At 37.5% G+C, this 27,235-nt stretch overlaps 4 protein-coding genes across 6 annotated transcripts in view; 1 reads left to right on the top strand and 3 right to left on the bottom strand.

Moving 5' to 3' along the window:
* The window catches only part of lrrc75a (leucine rich repeat containing 75A), a 54,788-nt gene extending 50,960 nt beyond the window's left edge, over nucleotides 1-3,828 (bottom strand). The window contains exons 1-2 of one of the 2 annotated variants that reach the window (XM_015016266.1): nucleotides 3,413-3,828; nucleotides 588-849 (exon numbers count right to left, since the gene is read on the bottom strand). In XM_015016266.1, coding sequence (XP_014871752.1) covers nucleotides 588-849; nucleotides 3,413-3,465 — 315 coding nt within the window. In that variant the 5' untranslated portion in view covers nucleotides 3,466-3,828. Of the gene's footprint in view, nucleotides 1-587; nucleotides 850-3,372 lie in introns of both variants that reach the window. The other variant, XM_015016275.1, reaches the window with a different exon arrangement.
* A 1,383-nt stretch (nucleotides 3,829-5,211) lies between these two features.
* Nucleotides 5,212-16,786, bottom strand: poldip2 (polymerase (DNA-directed), delta interacting protein 2). Of its 2 annotated transcripts, none has more exons than XM_015016297.1 (11): nucleotides 16,569-16,786; nucleotides 12,830-12,905; nucleotides 12,404-12,501; nucleotides 12,224-12,323; nucleotides 11,476-11,551; nucleotides 10,118-10,225; nucleotides 9,207-9,343; nucleotides 8,354-8,380; nucleotides 8,155-8,280; nucleotides 7,073-7,152; nucleotides 5,212-5,886 (listed from the first exon to the last, which is right to left on the bottom strand). In XM_015016297.1, the coding sequence occupies exons 1-11, from the start codon at nucleotides 16,751-16,753 to the stop codon at nucleotides 5,772-5,774; spliced, it is 1,128 nt and encodes a 375-aa protein (XP_014871783.1). In that variant the 5' UTR covers nucleotides 16,754-16,786; the 3' UTR covers nucleotides 5,212-5,771. The 2 variants fall into 2 exon arrangements, with proteins under 2 accessions (XP_014871783.1, XP_014871774.1); XM_015016288.1 differs by having other exon boundaries at nucleotides 12,830-12,911; nucleotides 16,569-16,785.
* An 801-nt stretch (nucleotides 16,787-17,587) lies between these two features.
* Nucleotides 17,588-20,519, top strand: vma12 (vacuolar ATPase assembly factor VMA12). The gene is made up of 6 exons (XM_015016258.1): nucleotides 17,588-18,007; nucleotides 18,093-18,166; nucleotides 18,934-19,023; nucleotides 19,117-19,159; nucleotides 19,250-19,362; nucleotides 20,261-20,519. The coding sequence occupies exons 1-6, from the start codon at nucleotides 17,824-17,826 to the stop codon at nucleotides 20,354-20,356; spliced, it is 600 nt and encodes a 199-aa protein (XP_014871744.1). The 5' UTR covers nucleotides 17,588-17,823; the 3' UTR covers nucleotides 20,357-20,519.
* A 281-nt stretch (nucleotides 20,520-20,800) lies between these two features.
* On the bottom strand, nucleotides 20,801-27,228 carry sebox (SEBOX homeobox). The gene is made up of 3 exons (XM_015016246.1): nucleotides 26,487-27,228; nucleotides 24,885-25,090; nucleotides 20,801-23,996 (listed from the first exon to the last, which is right to left on the bottom strand). The coding sequence occupies exons 1-3, from the start codon at nucleotides 26,587-26,589 to the stop codon at nucleotides 23,307-23,309; spliced, it is 999 nt and encodes a 332-aa protein (XP_014871732.1). The 5' UTR covers nucleotides 26,590-27,228; the 3' UTR covers nucleotides 20,801-23,306.
* Nucleotides 27,229-27,235: the final 7 nt, after the last annotated feature.

Below are 27,235 nucleotides of genomic sequence, written 5' to 3'. Positions count from 1 at the left end.
AACAGCTCCAATCATCCAGGAAGGGAGGTGGTTATTTTACTGAGCATGAGGACATTGAATTACTCACTCGGTTTATTCAGCGTGTAAACAGGCAGTGAGAGTCGGGCTTTTGCTTCAATGCGAGTAGTAAAAAAATCAAGGAAAAAGGACAAAAACAAACAGAAACAAGCAGAGGTGCTGTGACTGCTGGGAGGGTTGTTCTCACTCTTCAATAAGCCTGTCACAATAATCAGTTAATCGAATTGAAGTGAGCTCAATAATTTCCATTGTGACGATTAAGAATTTCTGAAGAGGGCGTTTTGTTTACAGACTTCATGATTCGTTTTATTTAGGTTTTCAGTTGTGTTTTATTTTAGATATTTAAGATATCTTCCAATTTTTTTTGAAAATTAAAGTTTATTAGTCTTCTGGAAAGCAAACGTCCATTATTACCCAAATACCAATATATTTATTGGAAAAGGTCTCAGAACAGCAATATTATCGTTTATCGCAATAACTACGGTGACGATACATCGCCTTGTAAATTTTGTTATTGTGCCATGCCTCTACTCTTCAAAACTGATTTCCACAAATACATCAGTATCTACCTGTCTGAGTGTCTTCAGCATCTCCGTGGCTTCGTCCTGCTTGCCCTGCTTGGCCATCATCATCATCTCCTGGATCATCCCAATCCGGCGCTGGTATGGCGGTGGCGGCGTCCCCGCTCGGTTCAGCCGGTCTCCAGACTTCAGCATCAGGGAGGCCAAAATGTCCCCCCTCTCCTTGGTGGGAGTCCGTTTCCAGCTGTGCTGAGGACTGGCCCCGCCGGGCTCCTGGCCTTTGCTCTGCTTGGCCCCCATGGAGCTGCCTCAGTATGAACTGTGATAATAAGGACACTGGTCCCACCAAGCAGTTTGATTAATATCAGAAATGTTCTGCTCATTTAGATCAGGTCTGCAGCTGATCACATCCTTGTAAAGCCAGAGGAGCTCATGTTTGTAAAGTGAAGTAGCTGCACAGCTGAAGAAGCATCACCAGTATCACAGCAGAGGTTGTAGTTTCCTGTTTCAGACATCAAGTTCATCTCAGGTTGGGAACAGATCGCAGGATGCTGCCTGCAGCATGGCCGCTCAACATGACCCCAACAAAGTCAGGGTGTCCGATCACTAAAGTAGGCTACAGAGCAGAGTGTGGCCTCCCTGTCCCGAACACAACTCCAAAAATATTTAACTCCGAGAGCGGCGATTCCCTAAAACAGAACCCGGTGTCCTGGGCTGGCGGAGGAGCAGCAGACACAGAGTCGGAGGAGGTGCTGCATGAGGCAGGGCATGGCAATGTTTACACTGCAGATCAGCGTCGTCCTTCTTCGGTTCGGTCGCAGGAAGTCATGCGGTACCTGCATCACACGCGGCGCTCGCCCTCCTCCAAGGTTGAATCGCCATCCGTGCTGGAGCAGCGAGCTGGACGCGGCCGCATCAGCGCCTCGGTCCGCGGGCTGCGCAGCGGCTGCAGCTCCGGAGGCTCGGCTCTACTGTAGGGGCGAGTCTGTGGTGTCCCCGGGCTGGAAGTGAATTATGCATCGCAGCCTCTGTTCGGCTAAGAGGGGGGCGACTGTACATGAGCTCAACTCCTTTAAACACACGGAGATGGAGAGAGGGAGCAGGAGGAGCGGAGGGAGCAGCAACACGGCCAGGAGATGGAGAGAGGAAGCAGAGGGAGCTGCAACACGGTCGAGCTGGCGGTTTCTGGGAGTCTCTCTTCCGATTTCCACTGAAAGCAGCGTTTTTATTGTTGTGCTGTACATTAGCAGTGCCGTGTGTACTGCAAGCATGAGTCACATAGCTGAAATCCTTTTGCAGTCTTCAAGTTAAACCGACAAACAGAGAGGAACGAAAGTGTCACAGGGCCGAGCCAAGGTTGTAAGAGGCCTCAAGTAGAATGTTATTGGTGGGCCCACTTCCGGTTGTGCCCACCAGCTGACATGCTTTTTATATTGACCATGCTGGAACTTTTGAAGGGTTTTCCCCACTTCATCTAGCATTTCACATGTTTTGCAGATGAAGTAAACTAATGGAAAAGAATGTATATTTGACAAATATGATGCTAATTTTACTTTATTCAGAGTTCTTGTGTGTGATCAATTTGGTCACAAATGTGGCCTAATTTCTCAATAGTGTACCAAAAAATTTCAAAGGTCGTACAGATGCAACCAGTATCAGTACGACCTACTATATGAGGTATTTGAGAAAAAAGAAAAAAAAAACTCTCCAACACTGGACATCTCCTTGTAGTTTAACAACAGACACACATTAGGCCTATTTTGTAGTCTAAGTCAATCAGAAATAGAGAACAGCAGAATCAAATTAACTAATAAATTACTATAGGGTTGGTATTTTAATCAAGCATTAGCATATTGTAACAGAGTGGTTAGCATGGCTGGCATTCCAAATCCCTTAGCCATTTTCCATAACTTTTTTGTTATGAATGGAGGGTCGGATTACTGTAACTAGTGACTCTGTCCCCTACTCAATCAGTAACCAACAGTCTTATGAGTTTCTATTTTTGGCCAGATGAAATTGGCTTTTCTAAATGGTGTTTCACAAGGACCTGATTGGACGAAATTAACATATGTCATTTGACCTTTTTTTTTTTTTTTTTTTTACTATTTCTACTTTTCTTTTCTGGGATCAAACTTTTGTTTATTTACTTAGCTCAGCCTTCATAATACCTGTTGAAAGTGTCACTCTCAATAGCCAAATAAGCTGAGTCTTGTTCCCTCAGTCAGGGTTGCAAGCCCAAAAAATGTAAAAAAAAAAAAACATCCAAACTTGATCAAAACCAGCCCAAATCTCAATCTTTGTTGAAACGTGTTGTTGAATAAAGATTCAGAATTGCACGCATAACAAAGAACACACCACTAGCACACAACCGCACTCAAGTAAAAAAAAAAGGTTGCACATACAAGCTCCCCACAAAATATGCAAATCAGGCAACCAAATAATCTACACACAAAAATCCCCTTCCCTAACATGTTGTCATAGCAACTGCAAAATAGTTATGAATAGCCTGTCGACATAAATTGTAAATTCAAATTCAAAATTACTTTGTTGATCCCAAAGCGAAATTAAATTAATCTAACGTAATATAAAATTTAAACTTAACATTGCTTTTTTTTTTACACACAGCACACGTTTTTAAGTTGATCAGTTAAATGAATCAGCCTCAGTCAAGCAAATTGCATAGAAACATATTCTAAACATTTCAAAATAAATGAGCTACAAAAGAAAAATAAAAGAGCAAAGACATAGCATTTTATCAAAATGTAAAAGTTATTTACTGTTCTGCCACACAGTAACAACTACTTTAGCAGAATTGTCCTTTCTAAAAACTCACCAAATGGTATGAAAAGGAGCCCAAATTTTTATAAACACACCCGAAGCTTATTTTTTCCAACTCAATCTGGAAACACTGCCGTAACTTCCTCATCAGTGTTATGGTCAATGTGACCTGGTATAGTCTATTGATAGGCTATTTTGGTGTTAAGTAAATTTAGAAACTAATATCTGAGCTTCCAACTGGCCGATTAAGCTAACCATGCTACGGTAACGCTGTTTGTCAGTCAATCTCTTGGGAAAAAAATATTAAAATTATATATTGCATATAATATTGTCAAACCTCACACTTAAGAAGTTAACCAAATTTTTCAGCGGTTTTTTAATGGTATGCTAACAGAGCATTTGTCTTGTCCAGCGAATAATGCCGTAAAACCCACTGACCAAACTGCTAAGTGGGTTGCTAGGTAACGGGCAGTGGCCGCTGATCAGGTTTTTGAAACAGACTAGTTTCCAGACACTTAAAAAACATCAACTTATCAGCAGTTTTTTTTTTTTAAAGTAAAAAAAAAAAAACGTACAAAAGTTTACCTATACCTGAGTTGGCGCTGATTTTAGAGAAATGGAGACCACAAGAATGCTTTAATAGAGTTTTAATTAGCCCACTTAGTCTCCTCTAATGTCCATCTATAATATTCCTCCCTGATCATAAAGTTAAAATTAAGTCTTTGTAAACATCTTCCTTTACGTTTTAACGAGGTTTAAATCTATTAAGGTACCTAAAAATAAGCATGCATCTCTTGAGGTTCATAAAAACATGGAAACACTTTACCTGTGGACTCTACTGACCTCTGGTGGTAATGAAGAATAAAACTACTGCTAGCGGAAGTTCAACATTTACAATTCATGTTTTTATCCTTTAAACTGAAAAACTTTATATTGTATCCTTATTTTCCACATGAGCAGAAGCCTAATCACAGAAAACAAAAACTCACTACAGATCCAGACATTTTTTTTGAAAAGGTTTATTTCCTTTACTTTTAATTACATCTCTATTTACAGTATTTCAAACGTCAGAGTTGCTTCAAATCGCTCACTAAAGCAGCAATGTTAGCTTCTATCTTCACTTTAAAGGGGAAGTGTGAGGCTCATCCCGCGTTCCCTCTCAAAGTTAAAAACAGCCAAAGACATCCATCAAATGGTAGACACGTCTCTTAAAACACAAAAGTTCAAACCTGCTCCCCTCTGACGCTGCTTCTCAAGCTTTTGTGGTGCGATTTCTGTTATTCCAAGACTATAAATGCTGGCCTTGAGCAGGAGGGGGGGGTTACATTTGGCTGTCAACGCACACAGTGGACTCAATACTAGAGCTTGATAACACTAAACCACAGTGGACATCTTCATTTTTCTAATTCAATGATAATAACCACCTTCCAACAGATAGTGTTTAGATCAGCCCAATTCAAATTTGTACAAAGTATTACAGCTAAATATTTCTTCTGTTGTGTGTCTAATGTTAGACAAACAAGAAGGACAGAATAAAATAGCTGTGAGCGGAAACTAAAAACAGAGAGGACCTTCCAACGTCACGTAAAGGCAGCAACAACAGTTGCAAAACAATTTATTTAATGGCTGTTATTAGAAACTTGAAGCCACATTTTAACTCCAATATCAACTCATGAAAATCAAAACAATCAAGAATATAATTAATGTTTTTAAAGGAAATAACATGGCTGTGCAACACAAACCCTGTTGGTAGTTGCATTCCAACTGTGTGAAAGTTACTAGAAAATATTAAATATGTACGTTGAGTTCAATTACCAGAAGTTACTGTGATAGGTTTCTGCTGGTACAGGAATGACAGATCAAGTTACATGCAGTGCATTTCATTATTTTTATACTTGTTTAGTAGGAAGTAATGATGTCCACTGTGCTTCACTGTTGTGTCACTCTTACACGACTCCGAACCAGGTAGTCTGATGCTTATAAAGCATGAGGAGAAGAAAAAGGATCCAGGTAAAATAAATGTTATAACCCCAAAACAGATGCTAACAGAGGGATGAACAGTTTTCAGCTGGCAAATAAGAAATAACTTACTGGTTCAATTTGAGTCCCTCTCCGTTTTCTCAAACAAGAAGCTCAGCAGGAAACCCTCCCACTTACAAATAGTCGGGTCAGTGTTTCAGTAATTGCCCGTCAGAACCAAATCTGCAGTAATTCTACGTTTGACCCAAGTGTCCGTGTCTCAAGAATGCACAGAACAGCAGAGTGAATTTCCACTCCGTCATTTAATCGATCCCACTCTGCTGCTGGGTGCAGCCTGACGGCCAGAGTTTGGATTATGTCGACACTTCTAAAGTCTCTTTGTGACTGAAATTGACTGAATGGCAGGGCCGCAGAGGAAGGACAACTGCAGACATGACCCAGTCGGGAACTGGCGTGGTGGCCAGCCAGTGCCAGTTAGAATGTGTAGCCAGCAGGGGGCGCTTTGTCGTCTTTGTTGCTCTCCAGAGAGAAGGGGGGAATCCTGACGTCGAAGTGGGAGCCGTCGGTTCTCTCGATACGAAACGTTCCCCTGGAGGAAAAACAACAGGAGTGAATGGCTACAGAATCAAAACGCTTTGTTTATAACATATTTATATAATTCTGGTCAGACACATGGAAACAATTATTGCCAATGACATGAATGCTCAATAAAATATTAGCTCATATTTTATTAGCCTATTTAAATGGGTCAAATTGATTTTTATGTTCCTGTGTTTGTAATTTTGTTTAATCAAAACATGAATCTCTTGTAAATGAGACCTTGGATCTGCATAGAAACAGCATTCAGCTTCTATGCACCACAAATCTGGAATAACTTTCCCGAAAACTGCAAAACAGCTGAAACACCGAGTTCCTTTAGATCCAGACTTAAAACACATCTGCTTTTGAAACATTATAAATGAAACATTGATAAATAGTCTGATGTTTAATAATGCCACTCGACAAAATGTTATGTTTCTATTGTTGACTCTGTCTTCTATGATTGTACTTTTGTGTTTTTACGATGTAAAGCAAACTGTTGAAATGTGCTATACAAATAAACTTGATAAATTGATTGACTAGATGGCTTGTATAAACAAAACAGGTTTAAATAAATAACTATGGCCTTTAATTTTTACCTTCTAATTAAACAAGTTTAATATACTGCACAAAAAAACGCAATGTTAAGACAATAAATAGACTTTTTTTTGACACTAGGGGCCTTTACTGAACCTCTATATTACCTGTTGGTAGAGAGACAGGAGAACAGGAACACATGCAGCAAAACGCCTGAGACCAGAGATCGAACCACATCAAGGACTACAGCCTCTGACTGTGGGGCAGTCATTTTTTAAATAGATGAACTGTTTAAAAAGTTTGTATTTCTTCCAACCCACACAGCACAAAATACATAAACATCCCTTCTGATATTTGGATAAATGTCCTTTACTAAGTTGCAACTCAACCTGTCATCAACTAGCTGTTGGCATCATTCTGGCTGGACATATGACCAATCAACCCATCAAAACCAGTAGAGATCATCTAAATAAGGTGGTTTTTGTGGCATGGACTCAGCTTTTAAAACTAGTCCTAGTGGCCAAATTTAATTTCCTTTTATCCGAGTGTGTTCGTTTTGGTCGGATGGTCGAAACTTGAAAACAAACAGGACAATGAATGTGTATGTAAACTTCTGACTGCTGGGACTGCATATGCAGCGTGTGGAGCATCGTTCTCACCACATATGACCACTGGGAGCTTGTAAAGACACATGGCTGCTGTACTGGAAGGCTGGCTGCTCTTTAGATAACACAGGCTCCTGTAAGCACAAACACAGAAACTGTAAACAGGAAACGATGAAGACACGCGCACACACGCTTTATTTTAATCCAAAAAATAATTTTTATCCAATAAGGCATGTGTAAATAACAGCTGTACAATATGAGGTTCAGAATAAAAAAAAATATATAAAAAAAAAAAAACAGCTGACGTTAAATGATTTCTATATTCTGATCTTGAAGGAAATAAAAGTGGTAACAGTTAACAGGTTAACCTCTGGGTCTAAACTGAACACTCCTACTTGGTTTAAACCCGTTTTAATAATCAAAATTACAAGAAACAAAGGCTTGAAATATTTCACTATGTGATGAATCTATAAACAAGTTTCACCTTCTGAAATAAGTGAAAAAACCCTGATCTGTTTCAAAATGTTCTAATTTTTTTGAGGTGTCGCTGCATGAAGGCAGGGCTGTTTTTAAACTTCTGTTTGCAGGATATGAGCTTCCTGTTCATTAAAAGGCTGTCAGAGCAGATACAACAGAGTTAATATTTTAGCTAATATCAACTTATACTTGTTTTAATTTAACTATTTGATTAGAACAGAGCACATTAATCAACATTACCACATTTTAAAGCAATGTAAAAAAAAAATGTAGAAATTAGCACAATAGCTAAATTTAATCATTTGCCCAAAAAGGGCAAAAAAAAAAAAAAAAACTGACACAAAATTCACAGGACAGATCAGGGTTACACCATAAAAAGGTCTGTGTATAATATTCTGCATGAGAAGCAGTAGAAAACAAAATGTAATGAGTGTTTATTTTGTAGTTTTGTGTCAACTTATGATTCAGAATCAATATGAATAAATGTCATAGCATTTTTATACCTGCATTACCAATGAGTTTTCTTCTTGGTAATCAGCAGTAGGAAAGCCGTAATTGTTGCTTTTCTGTTTATTCCGACACCGTTTTGCTTTTAAAGAGACTTTTAGGTCAGATACACCTACCCCTTCAAAATAAAAGCATGCTGCTCTGACACTCACCCTGCCTACGACGCCTCGGCCCCGGACCGTCTCCAGGGTTCCCGACAGGCTGAAGATCCTCCAGTGCCGCTCTCTCAGCTGAACCACCTCGCTGCCCAGATTCTCCAGGCGGATACAGTAGCGCCACTGCAGGAAGGCAACACATGTTCAAACTGTTCGCTTGAAGCCGCCGTCGTTTCCAACACTGCATGTTACTCACCCAGTACACGTGGGAGTTCTGGGCCTCCTGAGAACCAGAAAAACAGATCATCAGATTTTCAGTGGAAAGAAGACAAAAAGATCAGTTCCTCCCACATGTTGCCATGTTTCTTTGTGATTGCTAAGGCATAAAGTTACTGATGTATCATTTTCAGGAACCTTCTTGAAATAGATGCCTTACTACAAATAAACTCAAGTCCTGAGGAGGAGTTAAAGTGCAAAAAAAATGAACTGAACGTGTCAAACTGAAGGCCTGGGGGCCAAATCTGGCCCAAAATAGCTTTTTACATGTCCCTAGACTCTACAAAGTCCCATAAATAGATCCTTAAAGGTAAGAGTTGTGTTTTAATATTATTTAATCAAATTAATCAAAGCAGTTTTCATCTATGCACTGCAAAACTACATCAGTGTGAAAAAATGTGAACTATTATTTAACTTCAATTACTCACTGAATGCAGAAACAGCTTTTTATTAATATATTAAGAGTCTGTTGATGGGTTTTATCAATACTTTAAGCCACAACCGGCTTTTTTAAAACATTCACAATCTTGATAAGGTCCAAAATGAAACAGTTTGCCAAAAGAAAGGGGAAAAAAGTAAATGTTACATGTTTTTAACTTGCAGGTTCGGTTTTCAGGGGACGCGAAACAGGAAGTTAAATTAGAAGCAGGAAATGAGGATTGGTCAAAATTCAGTCGAGTTGGTCAGAAAAGAAGGAAACATTACAGTCAGATTAGCAGAGAAGTCACGATGAAAACTGTAAGATTAGTGAACGGTGAGTTTGTTTTAATAGTTGCGATCGCAGCACCTTGGTGAGACTGACATACTGAGGAACTCTGAGCAGATGAACCCACCCTCATTCCCATGTAGAAGGGGATAACGGTGACCCTGATGTTCTCTGTGGTCTCCCTGTGGACGTCAGACAGCTCCAACCAGGGGTGGTTCTTCTCCTGCCAGGCCTTCAGGGTGTCTCTGGGTGTAAATGGGGGAGCTGAGGTGTGAAAACAACGACAAAAGCACAAATTTACCATTAACCTATTGAAATTTATTTTAGTTTATAACACCTACATGCATAGATTCTAAATCACTAAAATGAACAAGGAGGCGGCCATCAGTTTTCTAGAGCAGGAATCTACAAAAAGAGCCATTTTGCCTTCAGTCAAATGTTACACGATCTTTTGAAATAAAGTCTGCTTATCATTTTTGATAAACATCTACTGTAGAAAATGTGTTGTCACGCTTAAAAACCATCGTTTCATTTCTTATTTTAGCTTTTAAAACAAAAACAGATGCACATGTTATGCAGTAAAGTGGGTGGACACATTTTATTTGAATATTTTGAAAATGTTATAAAACCAAAGTTTCTATATTTACACCTGGTGTCTAATATCAAAGTCAAAATTTTAAAAGATGATTCTGAAAAAGCACATAATTTTCAACCTATTGACAAAAACAAACACCTACAAATATTACTGGTTGTTTTGGAGTCATTCTTCATAGTGCAATCATTCCATTAAAAAAAAAAAATCTGAAAAACCGCTAAAACCTGTATTTGTTATTACATCTTTACTTAAGTCAGTTGTTTATTTCTTTTCATCAAATTTATGAATAGAAAGTGTGGAAGGTCCAACGATCCCTGTCATAGAGGAAACAACTTTACGTCCGCTTCCCTGTTCTGATTCAGCTCAAAGCTGTCGCAGTGATTTAGCATGCAACGTGAAGGTGAGAGAAATGCTGAAAGCAGAAGACGACGGTGAGTGTTTACATTTTGCCGGGTTGTACATGAGGAAGCGCTCAAACAGTTCATGCTGGATTGGGACCTGCTCTGCCGAGTTATAAGGCAGGATGTCTTCATGGCTCACATAGTCCAGACCTGGAGGAGGAACAAACACGCACACACGGTCACATGACAGCCACACACAACAGCATGAAGCCTGAACTTCAGAGCTCCGTTTAAAACATGTAAGTAAATTATATCAAATCACAGATTCAGTCAAACTCGCCTTCACTTTCCTAGAAATACCGCCTCTCGTTTGTTATTCAACTCCAGCAATGAAAACTCTGAACATAAGAAGGGTTTTTATGACGCCTCTGATTTTCCAGACTCAAATTTCTAGATATTATTATGCCTGACACAATAAACAATAAATCAATGGTAGATTAAAGCGAGCTCAATAATCTGTATCAGCGTAATTTATCATTTTCTCTTTTTACCAAAAACTGGATGACAAAATTATTCAATCTGGAGTTTTGGTCTCAACTAAACCTTTTTTTTGAAGGATAATTTTATTTACAGAGATTCATAATTGATTTTTTTTTTATTCCCTGTTTTTGTTTATTTATTTTGGATATTTAGCATGTCTTCCAGTTCAAGCGTTAAATTTGAGGTTAGTTAGAATTTAAAGTTTATTTATCTTTAAGAATGTGTTCTTGCATTATTATGTCATTACCATTACATTGCTTGAAAATGGTCACAAAACAACAATATTATCGTTTATCCCAATAATTTCTGGGACAATTTAACTTTTAGCCTTTAAACTGCTTCGGTATCAGTCTTGACACCTATTTCCTAAAAAAAAAAAGAAAAACAGCACAATGCTAATTTTGGCCTTTGATTTGCAAAGTGGATCGGCTACTCCACTGCTTTTTTTTTTGTATCATCAGAACTTATTTAGACCACTTTTGTTTCAAAATCTGTAACTTCTGGTCAAATAAGATTAAATATTTATAATTTAAAGAAGTTTATGAACTTTGGTATCTTTATTTTTGTTGACTAGACCCAATTTAAGGACCACAGTTTAACTTTATCTCCTATACAGACGAAACATGGAGTAAAATGGTTTGACTTTTTAAATTAGTTACATTTTTTATTAATATTCAGCAAGTAAAAACCAAAATAAAACGTATACAAATATTAAATGAAATGTGCAAGTGGGCAAATTAAAGAAAATGATGTCAAAAGGACAGTATTTACAAGGCGCTTAAAGAATTTTGTTGTTTTGACGAAGAGATAAACAAACAGTTTATGCATAGAAAAACAAATCCTACCCTTTTCAACCCTGTTTAAAACATAATATTAGAAATATGTAAGTCAGATCCCCGAGTGTCAGTATTGCTGGTTACCTGGGATGGCGTACAAGGCTCTGCTGTCGTCATGGTTGGCCAGAAATGTCACTGCCTCAGTCTGAGATCTCTGAGACTGTCGAACACAGAACAAATTCGCCCAATAACATTAAATCTAACGCACAACAGCAACGTGTCACAGCTACAAAGATAAAGCTTTGACTCGTCTAATGTGGCTTCACTTTCAGAACAATAATAAAAAGCATTTAAATGATGGTTATTAATTTGAGGTTACTCACCGAATCTCTATTAAAATGCATAAAGAAATATCTATTTCAACTGACGACCATCATTCGTCCAAACATCTTCTAGCTGTAAACTTATCAATAAGATTCTGCAGTTGAGCAGCAGTAAGAAAGGCACCAGTATTATTAATGTTCTTATGTATAGTTGCAGCTAATTTAGATTATGTGTTAATATTTTAAAGATGCACTGAATGCATGTGGAGGAAATCCTTAGTGTTTTAACCTGAAGTAGGATCCGTTGTGTTAGCTTATTTTGCGTAAGCACTGAAAGAAATACCTCTGGATCATTATTCAAATGTAGATCAACAAAGAATATTTATTTAAGTAAACTAAAAGAACCAATTTTCCTTGATGATATTGTTATTGTCTTAGAGAAATGACCAAAGAATGCTTGGTGTCTTTACCCAGAACAATCTGACATTTTTTGTTTGGACATTCAATAAGCAAAGTTTTACTTGAAAACAAACAGAAGCTTCAGGCTGAACAAAGTGGCTGCTACTTACTATGTGAGGGCAATCCCTGGTGTCAATGAGGACCTGGTAGTAGGTGTGAGTCTTCCCCTTCACCTCCTTAGAGCCGTGGGCGCCGGGTGGCTCGGGTTTGCTGCGGGAGAAAATTTTATTTCAATAACCCCTCCAGCAAAGCTACTAAACTTTAAGAGCAAGTCTGAGATGCGGGGTTACCTGTCGGACACCGGAGGGGTGATGTCCCGGTCATAAAGGCGGGCGTGCCACGGAAACAAGACAATGCCTCTGTAGCCAAACACACTGTGGAGAAAAAGCTGAGAAGACAACAACAACAAGGAAAGAGAAAATAGATCAATCCCTGAGATACAGCACAGATTAGATGGGATTACACATGCAAAAACAACACTGAGATTTATTTATATGAAAAAAAAAAAATTGAAGTGTAAAGAAGAGATCTTCATTACTGGTACCATCTTTACTTAAAAGAACTTTTAAAAGCACCTTTGCACTTTAAACATGGATTTGCACATCAATAACCATGTGTGCACAAGTTTTAACTATTTAGTGCTGTAAATCCAGCCGCTAATGGCCGCCATGTCAAGCAACGGCGTGCTCTGCTGCAGGTTCATCTGAAAGCCTTACCTGTCCTGTTTCGTATTTCCCATGCTGCTTCACTGCTTCAAACACACCGACAGGCTCCAAAATCTTTCCTTCAGGCCTGTTCCTGCCAAAATACAGGCAACGCAGTTACGCACACAAACACGCAGCTACGAGTCAGTCGGTATTAATCACAAAACACAAGGTGTGGTAAAAACAACCACTGATCTGTAAAGAAAAAAGGCCCAATCCGAACTCCAGCCCTGACAGAAACACCAGAGCGTCTATCTTCAATACACAACGCTCGACCGGCGATGATGACGACAACAGCTGGTCACTTCGAGTGAATAACGCTCACACTTGTGAAAGCTAATCTTCACAGCACAGATGAAGGGGCGGATTAATGATTGGGATATGTGGACCAGAGGATTTAATATCGCACAGTAAGTTGGTTTCAGGTTTTGGCTTTTGATTTTTGCAAAAACAATCACCGCAAGGTAACTGGATTTCGCTGTGAGAAATATGGTTATAAAAACGAGCCATGGTCCAAACCAAGGATTTTAATCTTAAATGAAAGCACTGACATGAAATACTGCCTGAAAATATATTATAATATGTATTACTGTTTTAAGATTTTAGAGAGGAGCACAACAAAAAAAGGAAATTTCAAACAAACTATTTTTTCTGGGTAGGTGGAAGGTCTTACACAATTGATTGAATCAACTTTAATGAATTAATTATTAAAGTAATTAATCCAGAAATCAATTAATTGTTAACAGGAGTGTACGTTCTCAAAAAAAGCCAAGAACAACATATTCTGAGCAGTAATTAAACCAAAGCTGTACAAAAAATTTAATTTTGCATTTCAGATTAAAAAAAACTTTTTCTTGTCCCTGTGGTCAATGCCCTGTTGTTGTTGGATGTTTAAATAAAATATATAAAAAACAAAATAAAACAACAAAAAAAACCGTACAACTCCTAAAGTGGCACAGCTTTTGTTTCAAATTCTGTAAAAAGGAATCCTCTAAGCATATTTGCCATCCAATTTTTAAATCTGTTAATCCTAAAATAATCAACACTGCATCGATTTTAAGTCCAGCAGAACCGGCTGAGCTTTTCACACGTTGATGTTAGATGTTTTGAAAACTTTGTCCACATATAATACGATACAGTTTGTGGTTGTAATGTGTGTATTAATGTGTTTGTTGAACACAGTCTCAGCCCTGAGAGCCACAAACATCCTGTTGCTATATTTAAGTTTCTCTAGGCTGAAGGTCAGCTGCTAAACCTTTTAGTGACGTGCAAAACTAAACACCAACTGCTATTTACTGCATGTAAACAATAACCAATGAAGAGTCTGGCAAAGCTGTGAACTTTTAAACAAGAAACAATAATTTATTATTATAAAGCTTAAGGTTTAGCAACAATTAACGGATCCAATAACTTCCTTAAACCAACAAGTCACAGCTGCAGCCCTGAGCTCCCAGAAGCAGCGCCAAGCCCATCAAAACCTGTTCAGGAAGCAAAACGGTCAAAGTCAAAATGAGTGTGCAAATGTTTCTATTAATAGTTTGTAAGCCTGGATCACATGACTGGATTAAGAGAGGCAAAAGACACAAAAATGTGCTGGATCATGGTTTGTTAGGATAGCTTCATGTGATTTCTGGTCAAAACAACACAAACACACAAGATGAAAGTTCAAGTTAAAACACTAACTGTGGCTGATACGAGCACAGTTCCCGCTGTGGAGGAGCTTTTACACAAATAAGCAACATTTTTTCTAACTTTTAAAGGCAATTTTGTTTTAAAACAACATGAACAGGGTCAAGAACGTCAAACTCGATTTCTACAGCTCAACATTTCCTTTAGCTCTCTTCCTAAAATCTCTTCAAGGCAAAATACTCCCTTTTTGCAGGGAAACCTCAAACTGAAATCTGATCTTGAGAACTTTTGCACAAGCAAGCAGACTTCAACATGTTTCATAACAAAGCAGGTCTGTGTTAAATATCTGTGGTTTAATTACACAACTCAGCGAGGCAACAGTTCGTTGCATCTCTTCTGCAAATCACTAATGTCTTCTCAGACTTTATCGCTGACGAAAAAAAAAACCTGAGAAAATCAAAGTGATAAGAAGTTTCATTTAGATACATTAATTTAAATGTTTATTTACAGCATCTCGTAGACAAACGAGATGCTGAACGAGAAAAGCACAGACTCCCATTCTGGCCTGAGTGTGAATGAACTTAAAACACTTTGCAGATACTTTTATCAGCATTAGATTAGCGCTCAGAAAACAATCTATCCAAAATAAGCACTAATGTTACTTTGAAAGCTTTTACAGCTGCCATAACGAGGATAGCTGGTGTGTTGTGAGGATTATCAGTGGATGACAACAGGATGTCCTCTGCAGTGTAATGTTTGCTTTATTGTTTCTGGAGCTGACTGTGTCTGATGATGGCCATTTCAGCATTTAATCCATTCACTATTTTGCATCCCAAACTTTGTTTTCAAAACATGATATTAAATCACACCCTGTTAAGATTAAATTGGCTCTTATCTCTCGATTCGTGACACATGATGGATTTTAGTCCTGATTACAAAAAAAAAAAATAATACAGTGACTTTCTCTCTAAATAACATCCCAAAAACAACTTGAGTTGCATTGATAACAAGGTAGTGCCTGGTGACTGGCCATATTTGATGTTTAAGGGGTATTTAAGTCGGTTGTTTATCTTTCCAGTAGTGAATGATCACTCAAAGTTCTGTGTTTTGCCAGAACGCACAAGTCTCAACAAGGAAAAATACTGGCAAACATTACCAGGCATTTCACTGGTATTTGTGAAGTCATGATGGACACATTGGCTAGTCATAATTTACTATAAAATAGATTATAAGGGGAAGCAGAGATTTAAATTAATCTTGACAAGGTAGCAATTATGGTTGCTGCTTTGTTTGTTTTTAAAATACATAATTGCTAACGTATTTAAAAATAAACTTGCCTGTACAAAAGCAAACATCACCAAAATACAAAAGGCATTATTTACATATCTATAACAGTTTTCTTCCCATTACAATTAATTGGCCTTTACTAAATAGATTTAGGATATTATTAAGGATCCAGAAAAGCTTCTTAGAGGCTAAGCTAATCAAGTGGCCACTGACGACATTGTCTCAATGTGGAAACGGTGTGTTTGCCAAAGTTAAACAGAGAAACAACTAACTGAATGATTTTAAAGTAAATATGCAACAACAACACTGTGGAAAGTTGACAGAAAGTTTGCACAAGTGTAACAGTGAATTATTATAATCATATTAAACGTGTTTTGTTGTTTTCAGATAAGAAAACAGCAGTGGATTTGGAATCCGGACTCCGCTTAACAATTAAGTTTAGCAGAGTTCATCTGCAGCTTTTTACTTACAGACTGCATTCAACTCACAACTTTTCTATAAAACATGGCTTCATAAAACATGTGTTGTTCATGTTATCCAGCATTCAACGATTTGACTTGAGCAGGCTGGAGGCGTTTGGATCAGGCAGTTGTTGCTCAACCCATGCTGGCTTCTTGGCTAGCTAGCATGAGCTGGACGATCAGCAGATGTCTCGTTTTCTAACACATAATATAATCCCTTATAGCACACCTAGCGTACACAATATCCAGAAGTCTGCTCTGCGAGAATGACCAAAGCTTTGCTTTTCCGGGGCCAGATAAGTAAGCATGACGGACCTAGCTACAGCCTCTCGTGTGTATGTGTTAGCTTGACAGAAGGACGCTCTGTCTCTTACCGTGACGACATAAACCTCTTTTGTTGAACACCGCCGAGCAACCCGCAGGCTCGGCATTGTAACCGTGGCTTGTACACCTCAAAGCAGCTGTTAATGTCAGTGACACTCAGTATTCTATGGGAGTGTTTTCTGCTGTATTTGCTGACACCGCTAAGCAACCCTCTACGTAGTGCACAGGCGGCCATCTTTCCTTTCTGCCTGAGCGATCGTACGCACACACAAACCGGGATGCTGCCTTCACGGAACGTTCATAAAGTGGCAGTAACGAGATTCTGGCCGCTAAACTCTGCATTCCACATATTTATTATTATTATTTTTGCTGATTGGTGCAGTTGTAAATTGTTCATGTTGATATGCTGAAGAAAAACTGGCTGGATTGTATGAATTTACGTAACTATGCACAAACTTGTCAGAAAGGAGTTTCAGGTAAACGAGCGAACCATGAATACACCAACAATGTTAACGTGTAATGTAACGAACAAAATTCGTGGTGATAAAATTTTTTATTTCTGGCATTATTACCACCAACACATAGCAAAAAGGTTGATTTCCAAAACCCGATAAGGTTCAATATTAAAAAAAAAATATATATATATATAAAGACTTGTCACGTGGGTCTGAGTGTTGCTGCTTATATATAACTTGTCACGTGGGTCTGAGTGTTGCTGCGTTCCAGTTATACTCGGAACTTGGAGATTCCGACTTCCCAGTGGGAAAAATCATCTCGAACGCCTTCAGAAGTCAGATTTCCCACGTATAAATTGGGAGTAACTCCTGCTATCCCCAATTAGGACTTGTAAGACAGACATCACGTTTTAATATGTCCGCTTCTCGCATCAGCAGTAGTAAGGCATGGTGGAAACACGATTACTTTACAAAGCCCGCATGTAAGAGTGTGTCTAAAATCAATGTTATATGTAGCTTCCACAACTATAAACTGGATTTGTAAGAGGTACTGTAAATGTTTATGGGGAATGTTGAAATTCCGCTTTAACTGACGTCAAACCCAGGTTGGAGTTCAAACTTCCGAGGTAACTGGAACGCAACATATGTCACAAGACAAACATGGCCGCGTATATTTTTATAACATCGAACTCCTAGTATTCGTTAAAAGCCAACATTGTATGATCTCAGTTATTAATACAAACTGCGCGTTTCCAGGCACTTTGTGCGTAATTCAGAGCAGGACTGAGGATTTACACAGCTGTGTCGTTTAGCGACAGTTTTCTTGGTCTTTATTAGCTTCATCGACATTATGGCATCTTCATTTGTTGTTGGAGACAAATTCAGATGTCGGATGACAGAGTTGCTGGGAACCCCGGACTCATCCCTGCCTGAAGGACTTAAAGAAGAACTGATGGAAATCCTGGAAAAACCAAAGCCAACAGTCCTGCCTTTCAGCACAGCAAGGAAGCTGAAGAAACACCTTCAGGATAAAGGTGAACGGAAACACGACTGTGGTGCTCAGTAATAATATTACATCCTTTAGTGCACATAAAGTAACTCATTATTGTGTTTTCTAAGGCCATCCTTTCTATCTTCATCAATTACTGGAAGACAGCTCACTGCACCTGCCTGAAGTCGTGAAGCCTCCCAGAGTAAGAGCATTACTCTACATAACACTAACTACACCTGGCCAACACTACATAATTAACATTTGTTGGAATATTATTCATTATTTTTTTAATTATTATTATTTTATGGCTTTAAGACCACACATTGATGGCAGATGTAGCAGTGACTAACATGTAGCTCATATTCCACATCTTAAACCAATAACATTTTAGCACCTCACTTTCAAAGGGTAAGGCCATGCACGTCTCAATGGGCCTTACAAGATGATTAAAAGTACAGAAAAAATAATTATATTGAAATAAGTTGCATTAAAATACAGACTTATGTGTTACATACATTTCACATCTAAGAACCAATGACATAAACAAATAAAACGACAAAATACTCCCTTGTGGCGTAGCTGCAGGAGGTTCTTTAAGCCTAACCAATTTTTTTTATTTTGTAAATCACTAACATTGGGGTGAATATTGTTAACCACAACATTGGTTTAGAGTCACCAAGAACAAAGCCCTGAGGAACTCCATATTTGATCTTTGTTTGCTCATATTTACAGTTGGCACAAACAACTGCAGCCTGCCAAGTAAAATTAAACTATTTCACCACAGCATCAATAAATCCTAACTGCTTTTTTAGACTATCGTTCAGTATACTATAATAAATTGTATCAAATATGGCAATAAGATAAGGCCAAATCAAGATGTAAATTAAAGCACAAAGACCCTAATAAAAAAAAAAAAACCTCATTATTGTCTTAATGAATTTGAAGTCTGACTTTTGGTTCTTGTTTCAGAATCCTGAGTTAGTGGCACGTCTTGAGAAGATCAAAGCGAAACTGGCTAATGAGGAATACAACAGGATGACGCGTAATGTCAACACTCAGGTGCATGTTAAAACTGTATGGATGAGAAAACACAATGCTGAACTAAACCTGCATCCATGTTCTTATCAAAAATATTTCTGTTTTTATTGTTAGGAAATGAACCGAAATGGCACACTTGCAGATTTTGGTCAGCAAGGTCAGTGTGTGATGGCTTCTTTCTTGTTCATGTTGGCAACAGGCTTTAAACTGTGTGACTTGAACTGGTTTTATTCCCTTTTCTCCTCAGTGCGCTCGGTAAAAGCAGTGGTGGTGACTGTTTTCAACTTCCTGGTGACTTTAGTTGCTGCTTTTGCTTGCTCTTACATGGGAAGCCAGTATTTATTTACTGAAACCGCAACGGTAAGGGAACCTTCAGTCATACATGAATTCTAATCTATTCCAGCTACTGCCTTGTTTTTTAATAACAGTGTAGATTTAAATAATTTTTAACAAAAAAAGAAAATTCTGGAAATTGTGGTGTGCATGTTGAACTGTGCACATAAACAATTTTTTCAAGGTCAGGTAATTTATTTATTTAGCACATTTTCAGCAACAAGGCAGCTCAAAGTGCTTTGCATGAATAATAAGAAAAAAACAAATGAAACAAATCAAAAGAAAGACAAAAAGGTAAAAGTATAAAACTACATATTGGTTCCCCATGTTTAATAAGAATAAGTAGTCCATAATTTATAAACTAGTGGGGGTTTCTCTGGATTCTTGTTCTGATAAAAACTAGATTTTGGTTCTCTGTTAGATCTATAAAGTAGATGGTACTTTCCATGTTTGTTCTAGATTTGTAAACTAGAAGGAGTTTCTCTAGGTTCCAATTCCCTTTTGAAATAAGAAAATGCAAAAGCATAGCATTCACTTAGTGTAAGCTTGATCATTTGTTTCAAAGGATGCATCTGGAGCTTAAGAAATACTTCTTACATCAACATATGGAAAAAGTAAACCTTTTGCTTGACTGAACCTGGCAAAAATTGTTTATTTTTCCTTCAAATTCACAATTATTTAATTTTTGTGTTGGTCTGTCACATTAAATTGAAATAAATTTAAGTTTGTTTTTGCAATATGACATATTGTGAAATATTTACATGTGAATAGCTCAATCAGGCTCAACCTTCATGCTAAAACTTCCTCGGTTTAACAAAACATTTCAGCCGTATTTACTAGGCACTGCGTTTAGTCATGTATTTTTTTTTATTGAGTTAAATTTGTCCCTCACAGGCTTCTGTTAACTATTCCTTGTTTGTTTCAGAGGGTGATATCAGCCGTGATTGCTGCATCTGTAGTTGGACTGGCTGAGCTCTATGTCCTGGTCCGGACCATGGAGGGAGAACTAGGGGAACCATAGCAACTGTAAAAAAAAAAATCTAAAAAAAAAATCAATTACCTACAGATGTTTAGATTTTTGTTTTTTATTAATTCTATTTATTTTAAATACATTTGTTGAACTTTTTTTGACATGTTACTTATATTCTTCACTTGTTTGTTATTCTAAACTTTTTGTTTTTCTATCCTGTTGATGTTTTTATTCGGTTGTTTTCAAATGCAACAATATCTACTTTTTTTTTTTTCATTAAGACTCAATAAAACTAGAAGTGATTTTTTTTTTCCACCTGCAGAAAAAGTTGAAAAGAGATGTAAAGTATTTTATTTTCTTTAATTCAGGTTGATGTTTGGGAATCAACCTAGACAAAAAAGCAACAAAAACAAATCATTAACTGGCTGCAATATCCCATTCTTATACCTCAATGATCAACAACACACATCTAATTTAAAATCTGATCAGTTTTTCCCTGATCTCTTCCCCAGATATGAATTCATGTTTTTGTAAACCACACCACTCTTGTCAAGTCCTGATACATCAGTGGATGGATTAAAAGATGTAACCACATCTGGAATACAATAAAGTATCCTCCTAAGATCTGCGATTTGACACCCGGATTAAAGGTTTATTGAAAGATTATTTGGTATTAAAGATGATTATGATATAGAGCGATCTGTGTCCAGCTCTCCTGTCTGTCATGTTTGCCTGAGTATTATACCCCTCTCATGTAATATTTCAAAACTTAAATCCATGCCGAATTATTTGGCCTGTAAGCTGATAGACCTTGAGCTCTGGCTTTAATTTAGTTCTTATTTTTCTTATTTATTTTTTTCATTTCCTCTTGTCCATCTAAACCCCCTATTCTTAGAATACAGAGAGTTATGGAAAATATTTTGATATAGGAAAATAATTATTCCTGTCATCATATCTTACCCCAAGTAATCATTTTAATCGGTATTACTTTGGAAGGATAATACTCATGGGTCACAGAAGTTAAACATGTCATGCAGGAAAACACAAGCCTGCATCTGGGAGGACAAAACTTCACTTACGGTTCACTTGAAGGTGGATCAAATGGTTTTATATCTTCTAAATTTACAAATAAATATTTAGAATAAACAGATTTATGTTTGTTTGCTGCTTGTTGTTACTTTTAATTAGCCCACCTCCACATTTAAAGACTAGCAAAGATGTACAAAAAAGATCCCTAACCTAGTGTATTTTTTGGATTAGTTTAATGTTACCTAAACTTTTTTTTAAGTTCCTGTATACTGTGGATGACTGAGAATTATTTTTTTCATAAAGTAAAATTGGCCATTTAATTAATCTGGCATATTTATTGATGTTCAGCAGTATATAAAAAAGAAAACAGTCTTGAGTTATTGTGTAAATTAGTTCTGGTTGAAGGCTGAAAATAGTTTAGAAATCTTCATACTTATTTTAAGCCATTATACATTTTACTATGTACTATTATATTACTGAGCTTAAAGCAGTTACAGATTCATCAGCTACACCAATGGGACATTAACATTTAACCAGAATAATGCTATTCAAATAATATGTGTTACTGAGCTGTAAGCCACATGTAAAATGTACGTATTTATTTTTCTAATGATGTTGAGCTGTTGGCACAAAATTGATTAAGTTTTGACAAAAAGGATTAAAGATGTTTTGTGTTTTCTGACATGTTTGAAATAAATCTCTTCTAATCCAATCTAATTTAATGCAATAGTCAGAAATTCTATCCAACTTTTTTCAATTGGTAGTTGAAAACAAAAACACTGGTGTGCTACAAGACCGTGATATTTGTCAGATTTGAACATGAGGTGTTGCTTTTGACATTTTATACTCTACTTTATGTTACCAGACAGATTTTACATTAAATTATTCACTAACTCTACAAGAGCTAAACTCAGCTTTCCAAAAATAAAACTGGATGGTCAATTAGCTAATTAGCAGGTTAGCTAGCTGGCTAGTTCGTCAAATAATAACCAAACAGTTAGCCAAACAGTTAACCAAAAATAGTCAAATTGTTAGCCAGTTAGCGAACTAACTCAAACCCGATTTAATAAAGGTGGGATTTACTTTGTCACAAACAAGATAACCATACTGTGGTTGACTTGGTCTGATGTGAAATGTAGCTCATCTGTGCTATGCGCATGAATTCTGGAGTCAAAAAAGTTCAGTAAGGCTCAAGCCTGGTTTAATAAATTACTACATGTGTAAAACCAAAAATACTTAGCTTCAGACAAACATTATTACAATGCAGGTGTCAGATAATGTCCTAATATTTTTTTTATATTGATTACAAAACAGCATTACAAAATGTCAGACAACAACAGCAGTACTATTTAACAATCTGGTATACATTCAGCAAGTAAGAAGGATAGGAACAAAAAGTAACTTGGAGGTAGGACTGTAAGTATTAATTTAGTAACTATTCTGTCCTTTTCTTTGACGTTGAATCGATTAATCAGATAAAAAAAAATTCACTTAACCACTTAAGTCTTTAAGCAATTTTAGAAATACATAGAAAGATGCAAATAAACATGAATCTATTCCTTTTTTAAATAAGAAAATAAACATTTTATTGCCTAAAATGCAATAAAATAAGTGTATTTTCATTTAGTGCATGTGTGATCATTTGTTTTAAAGGATGCATCTGCATCTGAAAAATATTTCGTCTTAACATTATTACAGTGTAGAGCTGATCTAATAATTAGGTACCAGATGGATTTTTTTTTATACAGAATTTGAACCCAGTGAAGCTGTGCCACTCGAGGAGTTTAGGGTATTCACAAAGGCGGCGGGGGAGAGGGGGGTTAAATGCAAAATGTGTATATTTTTTGTACAGTTATGGCTTAATCTGTGTTGCTCTTTCAGCAAAATTACCCTTTTAAATCTGTATACTCCAGTTAACGATTTATCAATTACTAAATTGGACAGGAATGGGTCCAAATATGTTCATTGGTCATCAGAACTCAAGAAAATTGGTCACAATGGCGGCATTGTAGATCAGATCTGAGATGTATCCCATGGAAGTCTGAGGTCCTATTTGCGGATGATGATGATGATGATGATGATGGCGGTGACCTTGACCTTGAGTGACCTCCCAGTACATTGGTTGAGGGTGTGAAGGGACAACCTGGTCCACTGAGCTGTGTCCTCCAGTTGCAGCGTTGCCTCCATACATGTGCTGATGGGTCAGAGGCGGAGCCAGGCTCTGAGGTTTGAAGTTCGTAAACGCCTGGTACGAGCGCGTGGAGGGATGGTGATGACTCTGCCTGCTGATTGGCTGCGGAAATGAGCCAGTAATGAAGCTGCTGAATCTCGAGCCCAGCTGCTGCTCTTCCTCCCAGCGGTGACCGTCTGGCGCTTTGGAACAGCTCTGGAGCTGCTGAGGAAGGGACGGACACGGAGGAGGCGTGGACGACGCCTGGTTGCTGTAAATCTGGATCCAGTCGGAGTAAAGAGGAGGCACCTCCTCACAGGAGTGGCTCTGATCCTGCCTGAATATATCCGCCAGGCCGGTTGTGGCTGGGTAAGCGGAGGCCCCATGTCCAGCAGGGGGCTCCAGGAAACCCCGTCCTGCCCCGTCGGACTTGGTGGGTCTGCTGAGTCTGCCTGTTTTGATACTTCTGGCTCTTCTGTTCTGAAACCAGACCTGGTAGGGAGAAAATGAGGCTGATCATCGGGTTAACGTGACTTTAAATTGGACTTTATAGGCTTTTCTACGGTTGAATATTAATGTGGGTAGTTTGTTTTAAAGTAACTCAAGATGATATTTGATATTAATTGGTGAAAAAAAAATGAAACACCTTGATGGGGTCAACTGAACACCTCAATGAGGTTTTTCATTTTTTCATATCGGTGACAATATATATGGTGAAAAATATTAACTCCATTTTATAAAAGTTTTTCTTGATATTACTTCCTAATTCCTCCCCAATTTATCCACATAACTATACACAGATAAACTAAAACTGAATGGAAATACAGTGAAAGAAGAAAATAGTTGAACCAACTTAAGTGAATTGCTTAAATTGGTAACAAGTAATTAAATTAGGTTTATCCAACTTAATTTAAGTTGGTTTAACTTGACAAATTTAAGTCAGTCTTACTCAAATAATTTAGTAAACTAACAAAGGATATTTTTATAGGGTTATTTTGGCTCAGGCAGCCTTTATTTGAGAGTAGTTAGACAGGAAATTGGGTAATGAAAGAGAGGGAAGACTGAGGTAATTGAACCTGTGGCGGTCGCATCGAGTACTAAAGTCTCCTTATGAGAGTTGTGCTTTACCCCGATCGATGTAGGATCTGTCCCTGGTGGAGCCTGCGTCATGACGTCAGACTTAGGATACGAACACAGTATTGAATTTAATTGTAAGTTGTCCTCACAAAACTAAAAGAATCAAGTGGGATTAATGTAAATAAATCCATAACACGAATTACAACCCAAATAGATCTTTTAGAGAGTAATGAACGTTTTATCTCCTCACTAACAGCTGGTGTACAATATTCTGATTTGATAAAGTTGGAGACTGAATCCCACCTGTATCTTGCTCTCTGGCAGGTGTGTGTGTGCAGCCAGCCTCTCCCTGAGGGTGATGTCCGGGTACGGAGTCACAGCGAAGGCCTGCTCCAGCTCAGACAGCTGGGCTCGGCTAAATATGGTCCTCTTCCTCTTCCTCTGGCCCTCCATCAAAGCGGGGCATCTGTCCGGCTCCTGACAGGACGCAGTGCTCTCACTACGACCATCTTAGAGCAACAAATCACACAGAAAACTGAGGAAAGTAAATACACTACAATACTTACATCATCTGTTAGGAAAAAAACGGGAATGAATGGGGGACTGTTTTGGTGGAGGAAGGATTTAGGACACATAAGTCAAAGTCTGTACAAGTAGAATTTATGTTTATGTTATGATATTTAAAAATGTATTTATTTCTTGAGTCAGGCCTTTTGATTTTCCTCCCACACATACATCCATTTTACAGTTTTTATTATTAAAGGTGGCATCTATCTGTCTGTAAGTAGTAAGAAGAGTAATAATCGTAAATGGACTGAATTTATTTGGTGCTTTTCTATTAATTAAAACTCTATATTACACACATTCATACATCAATACATCAGCAGAAAACTTGAGGCTAAGTGCCTGGAAGCGACTGAAACAATTAATCTGATTAATTGTGACAAATCAATTATTGAAGTAATTGTCATGTAGTAATCAATTAATTATTTACTGGAACATACAGACTCAAAAAAGGCTATTGACTGAAAAAAAAACACTGAAATCAGAGCAGTTAAGCTAAAACTGTACAAACTATATACATATTTTTACAAAAAGCTTCTTTCTTTGTAAATATGTTCCACTCAGATCTGTTGAAAAATAATCATTCTCTACAATATATTGATGTTAAATTAAGCAGAAATTACTGAGCTTTTCACATGCTGACATTAGACATTTTTTAAGCTACAGATTCATCCTTTTTATGACCAAACTTCCAGAAACCTGCAAAACAGCCGAAATGCTGAGTTCCTTTAAATCAAGGTTAAAAACCCACGTTTAGTGTTGTCTTTGATTAAAAACATTAATATTTTTGATAATAATTATTCCTGATGATGACATTTGACAAAGTGTAATGTTTGCTTCTTGTTTCGTGATTGGTTACTGTATTATGTTTTTATCATGAAAAGCACTTTGAACTCCCTTATTGCTGAGATAATCTTGTAGAAATAAACTTGACACGATTTTTGCTTCAAACGATCAAGTGTACACTGAAGGAAAGCAATGTTATTGCATTTTATGCAAAAAAAGGTTCTTATTTAAAAAAGTAAATTGCAGTTTTAGAGTATTTTTAACTGTACAAAGTGGTTAAATGAATAATCTCCAGAATGAGCCATTTGTTTAATCATTTAATTGTCAGAATAATCAATTATTAAAATAATTATTAGTTGCAACCATAGAATCAACTACTCCTTCACACTGAGCCACATCTAACCCTTATTAGTAGTAGTAGTAGTAATAAAAATATTTCTTGTATTTTTATTTTTTCAATTTGAAACAGTTTTCACCTGCAGATGATTAACTTTGACGGTTTTGTTGCAGTAATCTAACTGCGGTCAGCAAACTGCAAGCATCATCTCCTCTCACCTCTGCAGGTCTCCTGATCTCCAAACAGCATCTTCGGATCCACCAGCTCCTTCTGCTGCTTCTGCTTGATCAGAGGGAACTCAGAGTCCAAAATCCCGGCCATCGCTTCTTCACCCGCGCAGAGACACAAACTTCTGCCGCGCCGCGTCCGCACAGGCTGACGATGAGGAGGAGTCGGGAGCTTGTTAAATCCCGCTCCAGATTAGACGGGGCTCTGCAGATGAAGGTGTTCCACGGACCTCGATAATCCTCGGTTATTGACAGGCAGGTTTTCATATCGCATCGAGATGTCTTCAGCTGTTTCCGTCATAGTTACACAGCTCTGCTCAATAAGCTAATATCAGGGAATTTGGTTAAAAGAATGGATGTTGTTAAACCCAATATTATTCCCTTTTTGTTGACCCAAAAAATTCAGTTTGATTCTAAAGAAAAATCTTTATTTTTACCAAATGTTGAGTATTTTTCTCCAAGTAGGTCATGGGGTTTTTTAATCTAGTAAACTCTAAACACCCCCATTTCCCCACAAACAAGTCCCAGATTAAGACTCCTGATAATCTTTGGGATCAACATGGCATCATGCCATCATATAAATATACCTTGTTGCAGAGTATATATCAAGTATCATAACATTCTCAAGATCTTTGAACTTGATTGAGGCACATTTAAATTGACGATGCAGTTTTTATCTTTAGATTCGTGTGATGCATCTTTTAAAACTTTATATTTTTTCCATCTTTACCACATTAAAT

This window comes from Poecilia latipinna, unplaced genomic scaffold (assembly GCF_001443285.1).
Source record: "Poecilia latipinna isolate Pla-1442-1.1 unplaced genomic scaffold, P_latipinna-1.0 Scaffold72, whole genome shotgun sequence".
NCBI classification, from domain to species: Eukaryota; Metazoa; Chordata; class Actinopteri; order Cyprinodontiformes; family Poeciliidae; genus Poecilia; species Poecilia latipinna.
Note: the sequence above shows the minus strand (reverse complement) of the source record. Positions and strands in the feature narration are given on the sequence as shown.

Excerpts from the sequence above, each read along its gene's own strand:
- poldip2 (XM_015016288.1), bottom strand. The coding sequence starts at position 16,753 with ATGGCCGCCTGTGCACTACGTAGAGGGTTGCTTAGCGGTGTCAGCAAA. Across the intron at positions 12,324-12,403 it reads ACCCCTCCGGTGTCCGACAG|CAAACCCGAGCCACCCGGCG; the intron begins GTAACCCCGCAT and ends TTTCTCCCGCAG. Across the intron at positions 8,281-8,353 it reads AGAACTCCCACGTGTACTGG|TGGCGCTACTGTATCCGCCT; the intron begins GTGAGTAACATG and ends GCCTTCCTGCAG.
- vma12 (XM_015016258.1), top strand. The coding sequence starts at position 17,824 with ATGGCATCTTCATTTGTTGTTGGAGACAAATTCAGATGTCGGATGACA. Across the intron at positions 18,008-18,092 it reads GAAACACCTTCAGGATAAAG|GCCATCCTTTCTATCTTCAT; the intron begins GTGAACGGAAAC and ends GTGTTTTCTAAG. Across the intron at positions 19,160-19,249 it reads TGCAGATTTTGGTCAGCAAG|TGCGCTCGGTAAAAGCAGTG; the intron begins GTCAGTGTGTGA and ends TTTTCTCCTCAG.
- sebox (XM_015016246.1), bottom strand. The coding sequence starts at position 26,589 with ATGGCCGGGATTTTGGACTCTGAGTTCCCTCTGATCAAGCAGAAGCAG. Across the intron at positions 25,091-26,486 it reads AGATCAGGAGACCTGCAGAG|ATGGTCGTAGTGAGAGCACT; the intron begins GTGAGAGGAGAT and ends TGTTGCTCTAAG. Across the intron at positions 23,997-24,884 it reads TGCCAGAGAGCAAGATACAG|GTCTGGTTTCAGAACAGAAG; the intron begins GTGGGATTCAGT and ends TCTCCCTACCAG.